We start from the raw sequence: 14,877 nt of genomic DNA on the forward strand, positions 1-14,877 counted from the left end.
TACTGAAATTTTTTTTAATTCAATTTGTGTTAATTTCAGTTTTGAAAACAGTGGCCCTGGAGTGTGTCTACAACTATTCTGTGGCTTAGAAAACTGTTGTCCCTCAGGGGGTAAAAAAGAAAACCTAAATGAAGAAAGACTATTTTATCTCATCGATTGAAACAAACCAGAAACAACTATTAAAAAAACCAAACAAACAACTTCTAAGAAATGAAAAAAGGATCATGATTATTTGGATCTTATTTGAAAATTTTTCTTCACCTTTTTTTCTGAAGAGTTTCAAGCCATGTGCTTGGGCTGCAATCTTTCATTTAAAAAATGGAGTAAATAAACTCTTTTGCTGTACACCAAGGCTGAACTTGTTTTTCAGCTAGTCAAAACCTAAGTTTTCAGAACTCACAGTGAAAGGTACTAATGATTCAAGCAGAAAATTGTCTCTAGTTGTAACCTTTCTGAAATAATTATTAACTCCTTTTAGATTTTTGTGCTTCATAAAATAAAAAAGAAACAAACAAAAAGTTGGGTATGATATACAGATAATTGTGGACTGAGGGACTATTGCAGGACTGAGGAATAGAACTTGTTGCTCATGTCCACCAGAGAACCTGGGAGTGAAGATCTGTACTTACTATGTCTGAAAGGTGGTGCTTGCCCACATGAACAAAAATGGATGTATTTTTAGAGGTTCATAACCTTAGAGGAGCTGGAATTAGGATGAAGGAGAGGGAAAGCATAAAGTGAGGATAGCACATGACTTCGTTTCATTTCTGTCATTACAGATGTTTGTGAAAAACATGCTAGAGTCTTTTCAACACATTTCCTAGTATATAATGTAATACCAAGGAATAATCTTTGTTAATGTAAAGTAAACCCCTAAGAATTTTTTGTTTGACTGATAAAATGTTCCTTCTTGCATTGATCATTGCATTTTCTTCTTGCATGTTCTCTGACCTTCAGATTATTGCAATAACATTGTAGGTCTTTTGTGTCTGAGGTTTCATCATGCTAGGTGCTACACAAGCTCTATTCTGATCCAAGGAGTTGACAATAAAACCAAATGCAACAAGAGATAAAAGGAATGGGTGTCTTTGCTCAAAATCAGTGATGCCATGCATATGCATGGCAAAATGTGTACATCTTGTTGTTTTACATTTCTATGAATGGTTATTGCAGGATTATCAGAAGTCTGTCACCAGATTGCCTTGTCTTTGTTCTAACCTCTGGAAGATGACTGTCTTTAGGATAATGGAGTAAGATACTCAGAGGATTTGGGACATGACTGAATTGTCTTTTTCCTTTAGGGATCGTAAACCACTGAAAGTAGGTGCACAGCTGAAAATTACAATCTGCTTTGCCAAGTGCTGAGTGCCAAGTGCACTGTGGCCTTTCACAGTGTCAATCTTAAGCAAAACAATAATAAATAGCTTGTTAGGCACTTCTGCCTACAGTTAATCTCTTGGTATTTGGCATCTTCTTTAGAAAGGTTCTGAACCAGAATGGACTCTTCTTTCTGAAATACAGAAACCAGTGCTACTTATTTACATACTGTTAGATTCACTGCACTGTTGAATGCACAGTTAATCCTTATAATATCTAGTTGTTGGAAAATTATATAGTTGTTGGTAAATTTTACTTTGGCTAGGCTGAATGTAGTTTTATTTTCAGGCAAAAAAATGTTAAGGGTTGTCTGAAGTCACCAGTGTGTTGCTGTTGAAGAGATTGCCCAATATTTTATCTGTCAAAAGTTACCTCCCAAATTGCAAACTACAGTGCTGACTTAGCTTCAGTGATTCTTAGCCTCCACAGATTTGTTTGCTTTTTCCATCCTTGACTGTGTCGAAGGATTCTGGAGGATGCTCTAGGGGCCACCCAAGGGTCATTCTTAGCTCACCAGTGGCTTAGAATCTGATAAATTCTCTATCCATCTTACGGAGAGATTTTGGAAAGATCTGCTGAGATTAATTCACTTAGGTTATATAAATCTTGTCGTATTTGCTGACTCTAGTTGTCTCACACAAGACTGAGGCTTTTTCTGTGTATGTTGTTGTCAGGTGCTGTGAGCTATGAACATGAAGCAATTTTGTAGTTAAGGCAAAGCCAGAAAAGCCTGTTCAGTAAAAATCGAATAGGGTAGGATTGTTTGCTTAGCTTGTGGCTAGAAGTTCAGACTGGAGGATAAGTGTTCAGTTCAGTCCCTGAGTCAGTCTTTTTTAAAAGATAACAGGTTTAGTGTTTTTATAATTGTAGGGCATGGTGTGATTTTTTTTCATTGATTGAGGAAAGGAAGCCATAAATAAACTGCAAATCTCTGATATAGGTGGATGTATGGGAGTTTTGATAGATGCATCTTGTGAGTCTGAATGTAATAAATTTGCCAGGCCTGCATTGCAAATTTAAACTTGTTTCCTGGAGTAAAAGCTATTCTCTCTACTGCTTGTAAAAATGACATTTTGTTGTCTAACCAATGTTCTGTGTTAGAAAAATGCAACTATTCAGTATTGTACCAGCCCAAATGAGCTCCTGTGGCACATAACACTAAATCTGAGTGCTAATACTGAATTAAGTGATTGATACACAAAGTACACAAAATGAGTTTTGCCACAATGTTGTATCTTGGACTAAAGTGACAGAACAGAGGCATTCCTGCTTATGGCTGTTGTTCTGTCTGCCTTGTAACTAGATTTTTTTCCAACAAGGTTCAAGATTTTGGTGTGGTAGCATATAGGCACTAGATATTTTTAAAAACCTGTTTAGGCATCTTTTTGTGTCTTTGGGCTCCCTTTGCCTTCAAAAATCTTAAGGTCTTCAGAAGGCTTTTTTTTCCAGGATAATATTGACTATAAAATGTCTGTTAAGCTGAAAATTCAAAATAACAAACATATTGATAACATGTTATAAGCCCTGGCTCAGGGAAGGATTTAAATACATCATCTACTCAGGTACCACACCATTACAGTTAGAGTGCTAGATAATATGGTGGTAATGTAATGTCACTGCAAAGAAATTAACCATTGTAGCAAAGGAACAACTGACTTCAAACTACCTTTTCATTTGTGTGTTTTACTGGTTATAAGAAAATCTATCTCTGCCTCTAGCTGTTTGCCTCATTGTTAATTTTTGAGATCCTGTCCTGGATGTTCTCTTTTCTTCAGTGTTTGACTGTGATGACTGAGTTGAAGATCAAGCAGTGTATGTTTTTTAAGTCTTAAAAAATACTCTGTAATAGCTGTCTCCAGGTTATTTACCTGTGTTTTATTAGTTCACGTGCCTCTATGGAACTGAATTTGTATTTCCCTTTTTGTTCAAATTGTCTTGGGTTTGTAACTTTGTTAGCAGAATTGTATATCCTAACACCCTGTCGTACCTCTGCCACCACAGTGTGTGAGGTTCTGCTAGGTTTTCTTTTAGCGCTTCCTAAGAGGATGAGTGATGGAGCATTGCAAACATAACAGGCTGTGCAACCAGCTCTATCTGTAACATAGAAGGCATTTTCTATCAGTAAATATTCTGTATTTGTGTATCATTGAAAATCCAAAGGAAACCCAGAGTTTGGATCTGCTTCTTGGTCCCTCTGAGATGCCCTTCAGAACGGGTGTGAATTTTTAACCATAATTTCAAGACCATTAGGGTTGGCCCCATTTTCCACTGTGTGAGAGGTGGATATCCTTGCTGTGGTTGGTGTGTATGGGGGCTGTTTATAAGGTACCCTGACAACTGAATGGAATTCAGACAATTTAGCACAGATTAAAGGATTTGTTGCCACTTTCTTAATGAGTTGCATCTTGTCTCGGTGTCCATCACCAAGACTTTTCCTGCTTTCAGACTCCTGGCCTTTGTGTGAGAGCTGTCTGCTGCTCTCCTCTGGCCTACATGTAAATTTTTATGCATATGAGTTTGTCAGTCATTTGAGGATGAATAAGTAAAAGTTTTATAATAAACACTGGTATTGTTAGTATTAATGTGAAGAGCTGTGTGGTTCTGATGTCTCTTTTATCTCTTTTTGTTTCAGTTCATTGCTTTTGCCTCTTTATTCTTCATCCTAGTTTCAATCACAACCTTCTGCCTGGAAACACATGAGGCTTTCAATACTATTATAAATAAAACTGAGCAGGTTGTCAATGGGACAGAAACTGTGCTACAGTATGAGATTGAGACAGATCCTGCCCTGACGTATGTGGAAGGAGTCTGCGTGGTATGGTTTACATTTGAATTTTTAGTACGTGTTGTTTTTTCCCCCAACAAACTCGAATTCATCAAAAACCTCTTGAATATCATTGACTTTGTGGCAATCCTGCCCTTTTATCTAGAAGTGGGCCTGAGCGGGCTCTCCTCCAAAGCTGCTAAGGACGTGCTTGGTTTCCTCAGGGTGGTAAGGTTTGTCAGGATCCTGCGGATCTTCAAGCTCACTCGGCACTTCGTGGGCCTCAGGGTGCTGGGCCATACGCTGCGAGCCAGCACCAATGAATTTCTGCTGCTGATAATATTCCTGGCACTCGGTGTTTTGATATTTGCCACTATGATCTACTACGCAGAGCGGGTAGGAGCCCAGCCTAATGACCCATCAGCAAGTGAACACACGCAGTTCAAAAATATCCCTATTGGCTTCTGGTGGGCCGTCGTCACCATGACCACCTTGGGATATGGGGATATGTATCCACGGACTTGGTCAGGCATGCTGGTGGGAGCCCTGTGTGCGTTGGCAGGGGTGCTCACCATAGCCATGCCTGTGCCTGTGATAGTTAACAATTTTGGGATGTACTACTCCCTGGCCATGGCAAAGCAGAAACTGCCGAGGAAGCGGAAGAAGCACATCCCTCCTGCTCCTCAAGCCAGCTCACCCACCTTCTGCAAGACAGACTTGAACATGGCCTGCAATAGCACACAGGGTGACATCTGCCTGGGCAAGGACAACCAGCTGATGGAGCACAACAGATCATCAGGTAGGACCCCAGTGGAAATGCATGTCCTCTGAAAACACTTTATAGACCAGTATGTTTGGTAGGAGTCAGAAAGCAGCCAGCCTTTCTGCCCGGAGAAGACATAGCTCCCACCCTTCTCCCCTCCAACGTTTGCGTGTGTCAGTCTCATAGAGGACAAAGTAGGTATAGTGATGTTCCCAAACCTCTATGTAGCTGGTCTATACAGTTTTGCTTGCTCTGTTGAGAATGCTTTCCTGCTGATGATATCAACCTTTTTTTTTGCCTGTTGTTTGTTGCGTCATATGGATGTTTCTTGTTTTTCTGCATGACTGTGACTATTTGAGCAGCCACCGTGTCCCACCCTGTTGGACTCCATGGTGTTTTGCCTCAGTGTCTGTCTCTTGTGTCAGCTTTGCCTGTGCCACATCGTGGCCTGTTAAGCAAGATCCTACAAAGAAGCAGTCATTTAAAAGGAGCAGGTGCTTTACATCCAAAGCCCAGCACTCAAAGGAAATAGGAAGAAATTCTCTTTCTAGTTTTCTTTCCATTTGACATTCTGCTTCCCTGGCTAAAAGAACCTCCTTCATCTGTTAACATTGCATGATATTTACTATTAATTAAATGATAATAGCATAGATGATGTAAAGTTTGTCAAAAAGAAAAAGAAAATGACAGCCCTTAGCAACATCATCGCTATTGCTGTTGATTTTTGTGATTTCTATTACCTTATTTGTTAGAGTTCCAAATGATAAATAAGAAGTATTTTGTGCTTATCTCAGTGAAAATGTGTATCAAATGACAGCCTCAGCCCCTCCAAGCCGCTGCTCCATATTCCATATCTGTGCAATTAAATTTTACCTCTCAGTATAATTAAAACAAATTTTTTAGCAGCAAGAATATTTTTTTTGTTTCTGAAGTGTATTTATTCTTAAGCCAAGCACAGTCTATTTATAAAGCTACCATACCAGTCATTGGACTCCTGTTGGAACACTGCTAAAGAATACTAAGAGCAAAACCACCCATGACTGGTGTCGTCCAGTAATTGAAATTTATTTTTTAAAAAGAAGAGTCTATAAAATCGATCTCTGAAAAATATCCTTCTTTGGTCTGTTGCTCTGTTACTGAATAGCATTTATGTTCAAAGAAGCTCAGTTTCTGACTTACTGTTCACAAAGTTAACACAGCTTTTTGAACACAAAATATATTTAAGAGGACAGAAACCCTTGAAAGGACGCACACTGAGAGTGAAATACAGTTAGTTTTACAGTACTTTGACTGATACCCACTTTGAGATAAAATCTTTAAAGTGTTAATGATAACAGCTTTTTCATGCCATCAGGTCCTACTAAAGGTATTCTGAATGGAGAAGGCTCATTGTGATCACAACAAAGAGACACTTCTTTGTGTCTGCAGCTTTATTTACAAAGGATCCTTGATTTACAATAGTCCTTGAAATTAGAGAGAAAGCAAATATGCAAAAAGGAGACATTTTAAAGTCTTAACTTTCTCTTCAGTAGTGCCACCACTCACATCATGCACTGTAGCTTTATTTCTGGTGGAGAATGCTATTAGAGTCACTAGGAATTCTGTGCAAAACTTCAAGGCTGAATTTCACCCTTTGCATTCCCAGTTCAGAAAAAAAAAGTGCTCAGATTTAAATGCAAAGGTAAAGCTCAAGTTATGTTTTTACTGAATTTGAAATAGTAGATAATTTTAAAAGAAAGTTCTTTGGGAGTGACAAATCAGGAAAGGTACAAAGTTTGCTGTTTGACAAAATAAAGTAGAAACCAAAGACAGCATTTAGTGTTGGGTACTTATAATGACAAGCAGTGCAAGTGTTTTATATAAAGAAATGAAAGCTAAATGTGTTATTAAACAGCCCATAGTGCCAAATGTTGAAAATTTAGCCCTCCTGGGTGAGGAGTTATCTTTAAAACATGCCAAACATCATATTCTAAGCAAAAATTACTAACATGACCTCTTGTTTAGCAAAAAGGATAGCCAAAATAGTAAATACATGTTTGAAATATCCAAGACTGACTGTACTCTGAAGTTACAGTCCATAGTGGGCAACTAACTGAGCCTTGATTTGACTATTTCTTATTTCATGTTAGTTTAATATAACCTTATATGAGTTTTAGAAGAAGAACAGGAAAGTTGAAAGATCATTGTTCTTGAATAAAACAAAAATCTTTTGCCATTTTGTACTGATTAATGATTGATTGCAGAATTGTTTTCTTCTAATGATTTACTTTATAACTATTTTTTGAGTGATGGGAATATCTGGCATTCAGCATAAGCTCTTTGTGATGTCTCATTTCCTCATTCATTATTGTCTGTAAATGGGCATGGTGCTTTAACCAGTGTTATCAGGTGAAGACAGTGCAGGAAGTGAGCAGCCACTCTCACCTGGTGAAAGGCTCCCTCCCATCAGACGTTCTAGTACAAGAGACAAAAACAGAAGAGGGGGAACATGTTTCCTACTGACAACAGGTGATTACACGTGTGCTACTGATGGAGGGATCAGGAAAGGTATGAACTTCTTTCATTAGATCATAAAAGGTTACTCAGCAATGTACTTGTGAAAAACAATCTTAGAGTAAAATGATGTGCACAATGCTCTTAGAGGAAAGACTGTACTCACAATGTATCTTTTTTTCTTTACTCCTACTCATTCTTTTCCTACTTTTCTTTTAGAAACACTTATCCCCTTTAGTCTTCAAAAAATGTGCTTGATGTTGGACCCTCATTTCACTTGTGTCTTTATTTGTCTGTTATCTCTAATGGAAAAGCCTGCAATTTAGACCTTGCTCATTCAACCACTCATCACTCAATATCATTTGTCATTCTAAAAGACAAATTAGTCATGTAATAACTTTGGTCTGCTCTTAATAACTTAGTAAAATTTGCAGCTGCATACACTTTAAAATGTCAGAAGTAAGCAACATTTTTGTTCTGAAGACAAAAAAGCATATTATGAGATGCTGGTTAGATTTCTTTCGAATAAAAGTTTGAGCTTACAATGCCAAAAAAATGTTTCTTCTTTGCAATACACCACTGATACTAAAAGGTGACTTCCTATCCCAACCAGAATTCAACTACAGTAAACAATGACCTTGCAAGGTACTAAAAATACCTATCTACTTATTCAGCCTCTTTAAGTCTGATTGCTCCCTGTTCAGTAGGATGGGTCCCAGGCAGAGTTTGCAAAACTCCTGTTTCTTATTTGTACCTCTCCCATGACTATGTTGCTAGCCCATCAGGCCACAGCTGGCTGCAAAACTAACATCAGGACATAGCCCTAAAATCAGCAATGCCAGTAGTAGTCTTGCCATTTCCTTAGATAAGAGTTCCTTTCATTTCTTGGCAAATTACATTCTTCTGAAATTGTATAATTCTAACAGATTCCATGTTCCTGAGTGCTGATGTGTAGTTATTCACCTCAGAGTTCATGTGAAGTAGCCATGGGGCAGTGGACAAGCATTTTTGGCTCAGATTTTTCTGGCTTTTTTTTTTTTAAAAAAAACTTATTTGGTGTATAGAGAACATAGGTGTCCCAGCTAGCCAAGGAATTCTCTTGGGTTGTTCTGCAAATGCTATTTTTGCACTTCAAAAGCATGAGCTCACTAGGTTAAACCTGTGAAGGCAGATATGCAACCAGAGTTGCATGTGGATGGTATTCATGAAGACTATGACTGTCTCTATGCTCCTGCATTTTACAGACTTCTATATATAATGTTTAGATTAAATGGAACTTGGTTGCAAACATGTTTTTGCACAGACTTACTACGCTTTCCAGTGAGCATATATTTCACACTGTCTTCTCAACAACTAGGATTGTTTAAAGTATCTCTAATGGTAAGAGTCCAGTCTTTAAGGAGGTCAAGAACACCTGGATAAGTCACATTGCCATGGCATCTTGCAAGATCAGGTTCTGGACTTACACTCAGCAAGTTATGGCAGTAACCATAACTAGAAGAGATCAGAAATAATAAAAAAAGTTACCCATCAGCTCCTAGAGACATATTTATATAACAATAAAACATATCTTTTACCAGAACATTTAATTTGTAAATCCAGATCTAAAAGAAAATTATGTCATAGTTTTTACTAGAAAACTGGGGCTTGAGTTCAGAATGGACAGTTTTTTGATGAGAAATGTGCTCTTTGTCTGGCTCTGATGATAATCTTAGTCAAGGTTGAAATGTTTTAGCCACTGGCTTTGAACTATATTTTATACAGAGTAGGGAAGTTTGTGTGTAATCAGAAAACATCTTCAAGTAATGGGTTTGAATACTTGAATTTAATTCACACATCAAGTCTACTACTTCTTTCCCCTCCCTTTCTTTTTTCTCTCTTTCTTTCCTTCTTTCTTTCTTTCTGTACATCCTTCTTGTGTGGTTTGTTCCTTGGTTGGTTCTTGATTGTGTTCAATGATAATTTATTCTGAGCTTTTTTCCATGGACATCTTATCTCCATCTCTAAAATTATGCTGATTCAGAGCTGATCCACTAAAATACCTGAAACGTAGTGATTTTGGATCATGTTTTTGTCTCTGTTCATCTTGTGTATCTGGTTTTCATTTTTGGAGTACCTATTTTCTTTATAATCTTTATCATATTCCTCTATCAGTTCTTTCCCTTTATCATTAGAAAAGTAGCAGGAAAATAATCTTAAAAATTACTTTCCTAGTTTCTATGTAAAAAATCTACCTGATTTTTTTTTTTTTTACTTTTTAATAAGCTTTATGTTTACAGGGACGTTTAATATATATACTAGCATTGTGCTTCCCCTTGATTCCCCTTTCAACTGTGATTCTTTCTAATTTGTGTAAATACTGTCAGAAACTCAGAAACTGGAGGCTATTTCTGAAATGTATCAGAAGTCTGTGTAGCATCACAGTCTAGTCTGCCCTTGCAATCTGGAGAGAACATTGCACAGTGTTTTAGCAGACATGAGGTTATACATTTGTTTAATTATAATTTTACAGCATACAGTTCTCAGTAGGTAAGAAATATGTTAATTGTTGTTAGGGGAGAACCTAAGATATGATTTTTCCGGAAGATGCTATCTGGTAACTCTGTTATCTGAAGATCTGGACTTTGAACCAGTAACCATTTCAATCAGGAAAAAAAAGTCTAATGACATTGCATGTGATGTTTAGCTTTATTGTCATTGGTATTTTATAGTTTCTGTGAGAAAAATCTCAGTATTTCACTGTAAGCAATTTGTACCAGAACATCTTAACCTGACAAATGCTTAGATGCATACTTGTCTTCAAGGAAATAAGTAGTGCCACTGAAATCAGTGAGACTTCTAACACTTGCAGTGAAGCATGTATCCATGTACTTGAGGCGCAAGGTCCTTTCTGGCTTAATCTTTGTCGTATTTCCTTGCAATATCTCTTTCCAGACTGAGATTCTTTTCTTAGTAGGTGGGGTTTTTCAGGTGGTATTGAAAATACTCAAGTATGAAGATAGTGATGCAGTGAATAGCAATGCTTTTTCATTGTTTTACAGCATAGTTTCTACAAAGTAAAAACAATATGTAGCAAAAAGTAAGTAGCTAGAGCTCACAGTGCATGCGAAAAGAAATGTCTGCAAATGCAATGTTCCCTTCAAATTGTGAAGCATTATGTGGCCACCTCATTTAATGATTAATTATTTACTACTTGCTTATGTGGATTAATACCATTTATTTCATTTGAGTCAGCTGGAAAAGAAACACAAATACAATGTTTTAAATTTGCCATTTGGGAAGCATTTGCAAATATGTCAAACTCTGCTATCTTATTGGACTTTAAAATTAGTCACAAAGTCTAAGGGTTGATATTTCTGAAGATGGAGCTTCTTTCTCAATTATCATTCAGTCCTCTGCAAAAGTGATTTACACATACTGTATACAATTTACCTGGTTTCTGGTTTCTTTATTTTAAAGAAAAATTGTCCTTTATTAGGAATTGAGTTTAGCAGAGATTATATAATTCTAACAGTTTCTATAGTCTGTCTTAATGGATTTTTGATTATGCTTAGCCAGATAGCTCACTGAGTGACCTTGTTGGGATCCCTTAACTTGCACTCTCTGCTCAAGCCCACAAAGCGATAATGAGTGCAAGAAGGAATGTGGAAGAGCAGGTCAGACCTTTTTTGTGGTGGTCTGTTTAACTTTTGGGGGAAAAAATAGCAGCGTTAGTTTGTAAATAATTTTATTTATTAGTATCTTTTGGCAGTAATGTGTGTCAGCATTGAGTTCTTTTGCAGGCAGATTCCCTCTGAATCCCCAATAGCTCCTTGGATTACATTACACTGTATTGTTTGTCTGGTTTTTTGGCTGACTTCAACTGATGTCTCTGCATTTTCTCATACAAGGCTATGAAAAATCTCGAAGCTTAAACAACATAGCTGGCTTGACAGGCAATTCTCTGCGACTGTCTCCAGTAACATCACCCTACAGCTCACCTTGTCCTCTAAGGCGCTCTCGGTCTCCCATCCCTTCCATCTTGTAAACCAGATGGCATCAATCGGCTATATAGTGTTAAATCAAATACTGTTTACCACATACCGAAAATAAGTGTAGCATTAACCACAGGCTCCACAAATACTGTCTAACTCGTGCATGATACAACTGTTAATAGTAAGAAAAGCCACCTGGGTAGCTGAAGATTTTTGTCTTGGCTTTTAAAGATTACTTAAGTAGCACTTCTCCTTTTATCTACTATATTGTCCTACTTTCCTGTGGCAATAAAAGGACAGTTAGTGGATGCTGTTGTCAAGTATATTCAATAAATAAGCATATTTTCAGGGAGATTTACTTAAAATAATGTGCTTCCAACTAATTATCAGCCACTCCATTAAACCTCCATTTCTTGTGACTCTAATCCATTCTGAAGATGTCTGCTTTGAAGGGTCTGCTCATTTGCATGGACCATCCTGTCTCCATCACCTGACAAGCAGTGTTGCTGATTGTGGAGACCACAGAGGGCTCTGGATGTGTGTTCTCACATTGTTACCATTCTGCTGAAATGAAAGCACTGATAAACTGGTCTGCATGTGGGATTGTTTTTCTTTGTTTAACCTTTTTCTTTATTTTTTAACTATCTACTTGTTTATAAATGGCTTTATTTTGTGATTAACTTATTTCGGTACTGGATTGCTGTATCAGAGTTCTGAATGTCTCCGGTTGTTTGCACACAGATAACTGCAAAGAGGTTGTCATTACTGGTTACACGCAAGCAGAAGCCAGATCTCTTTCTTAATGGCTTGGGGAAGGCACAAAACATGCAAGAAAGGTAAACGCCATCCAGACTTGCAATTTTAAGCTAGCAAGTGCTGCTTGGTACTGTAGTAATTTCTCTACTCCAGGGTTCTTCAACATTTTCAGAGGCTGAGTACCAAGTAAAATTGAAACAGTTGTGGGGGCTTTTTTGTACCATTGTAAGAGGGTAGTGGTTCTCAAGACAGGTTTTTGACCAGCCTTGTACCTCTGGCTCATGACCTTCAAAAATTTCTTCAATGTTTTTTGAGCTTTGTCCTATTTGTTGTTTGTCTGTCTGTTTTGCAACCTGTCTCCTGTATTCTCCATCTGTCTTCATAAAGCATAAAGATACTGTTAAAATGGCCCCCTCTTTTAAGTTTAACTAAGAGCATTTTTTCTCCTTTTCTCTTTTTTTTCATATGGGCTATACATATGTGTATAGATAGAAATATATCTATTTTTCAAGTGCAAGTTAGTATCGTCTAGTCTAACTCATGTGTGCACTCTGAAGATTTTTCAAGTGGGATTTAGTAGCGGCTTTACAGCACTGACCGGTTGCCTATGGCATCAGTCTTCCTCCTAGCAACCAGCATTCATTACAATTTTGAAACTGTATCTCCTCTAGTGTCTTTTTCATTCAATATTAACCTCTGTTTATGCAACAGGATAAATGCAATGGCATATTTGAGGTTCTGGGCTGGTGAGGAAAAATTACCCTAAACCATAGAATTTTAGAACTACATGGGGAAGACCATAATGACTGAAGTCTTAAGAGATCATTGAAATTGTTGAGTAATACCTTATTGTCATGTTTTATTTTTTGTTAGGAAAAGAAATATTGTTGATCATGTAACATGTTCTTCTGTATATAGCCTAGCCCAATAGCATGACCTGCATGTCAGAATTCTTGTACAATAGTGTATTTATCAAAGTATACATTTCTGATATTTAGAGATGTACATGATTTACTTTTGGTAAAATATTGTCAATAGAGAGATAATTGCAAACAGCTTTTAGCAAATTAATTAATACAATATTTGGTGCTGCTGTTATATTAACTACAGTGTTGTACAGAATTTATCATGGATTTTTGACTGCTGAAAAAGGGACAATGGAATTTAGCCATACCAAGGACTGTACTGGAAAGAGACTGCTGCTGCTGAATGGGCCCTGATAAACAACTCACACCTTGAGGAGGTCACTGAGACTTTACGTGCGAAGTAGAGCTTGTTAAAGAAGATTAAAGACTGCTCATAATTACTGCTGCCAGAGGAAGGGGTGACTAGTCACTGTTGATGAGTCAGCTGTAAATATAAAATGTGTGTGCATGGAATATCAGTTTTTATCTATATCAAGGAAAGCTGAATTCATGTCATCATTGCTAAGGCTCCATGCAAAGACCCACACCCCTGTGTTTATTCTTCCTGGTTCCTGCAGTAAGTTGTGCTGTGGATCATACAAAGACACACACTTAATAATGATAGTGATGTAGTCTACATCTGTCTTGACTTCTGTCATACTAATGGCATATTTTGCAAAGGTCACAAATTTGAACAGAGTAGCTTTGCTTAAGTCCTTGCTTTCTCAGTTTGCCATGACCTAAATTGTTATGAATTCTAGTGTACATGCCAAGTCTTAAGTTTACTTTTCACTTTGATAACAAAAATGTGACTGCAGATAAACATCACTGACTTTGTTCACAGCACACAGTCTTCTTTCATTGTTACCTCAAACTATAAGTATTATCAGAAATAAAATTCTGGCAGCAAGACTATTTTGGGTTTTTTTTAATTCAAAGTGTTGCAAACCCAGCATCAATAAGTATAAAAGTTGTATTAAAATTATATCCTACAAATGTATATTTTGCATAAAATATATATTCTTTGATAAGTTACTTTCTGTGATTCTTGTGGTAAATGGATCTAGTCTATTCTATGTTTATGAGACATTGCAGTGCTATGATGTGATAATTATGTTCTCTCCATCCTATTCAGTGGGAAGTTCTCCAGAATCTGTTTTGTCACCCTGGTGTCCCAATTGTAGGGACCTGTCCCAGTTGTGAAACTCTGTATCGTGGAACTTCTGTGAACATGTCAAGGTGCATGCACAATCCTGGTGGAAACCAGTGGAAATGTAATACCTGAATTGGAGAATAAAAGGCAAAAGACCTGGGGAGGAACTTGGAACATATCTTCTGAAGTGGCTCATGCGCTTTCTTTAGCTTTATTGGTCCCCTGCCTGCTACTGGCCATCCCAGTTCTCAAACCAGCTTCCTGGGGTGCATGAGGATTGGATTCAAAAACTAGCATGAGCTGGCTTCTGAAACAATTTAAAATCTGTCATATTAATGATGCTACACCTCGTGCGGAAGTTGCAATTGGGTTAGATGTTTTAAGTCTAATGGGAGTTTTATTGCATCCTGGTGTGAAATCAACCTAAAAAAAGGGGTGAAAAATGGTTGCTTAAAAATTCTAGTCTAATACTGTATTTGGGGCAACCTGTGAAATCCCCAAATACACAAGCGGTGTCTGAGAGGGGTGAGGTAGCTAGTGCGACTGTACATAGGATCAAAGAGGCTGTAATGCAGTATTTTGGCAAATGTGCTGAAATGTAAGAAAGATTCCAGAAAACAGGATCAAGAGGTGTTCAAGTATTGGAAAATGAGTTATAGTGATATATCAGGAAAGCTCACTGTGCCCAAAGG

The 14,877-nt window shown here is 37.4% G+C and overlaps 1 protein-coding gene across 6 annotated transcripts in view; it reads left to right on the forward strand.

Annotated features, from left to right (window-relative positions):
- KCNC2 (potassium voltage-gated channel subfamily C member 2) overlaps window positions 1–14,363 on the forward strand; it is a 103,343-nt gene extending 88,980 nt beyond the window's left edge. The window contains exons 2-5 of one of the 6 annotated variants that reach the window (XM_064655630.1): window positions 4,010–4,940; window positions 7,284–7,451; window positions 12,113–12,207; window positions 13,238–14,363. In XM_064655630.1, the coding sequence (XP_064511700.1) occupies window positions 4,010–4,940; window positions 7,284–7,451; window positions 12,113–12,174 (1,161 nt within the window). In that variant the 3' untranslated portion in view covers window positions 12,175–12,207; window positions 13,238–14,363. The other 5 variants (XM_064655629.1, XM_064655633.1, XM_064655627.1 and 2 more) reach the window with 5 other exon arrangements.
- Window positions 14,364–14,877: the final 514 nt, after the last annotated feature.

This window comes from Pseudopipra pipra, chromosome 5, assembly GCF_036250125.1.
Source record: "Pseudopipra pipra isolate bDixPip1 chromosome 5, bDixPip1.hap1, whole genome shotgun sequence".
Classification (NCBI taxonomy): Eukaryota; Metazoa; Chordata; class Aves; order Passeriformes; family Pipridae; genus Pseudopipra; species Pseudopipra pipra.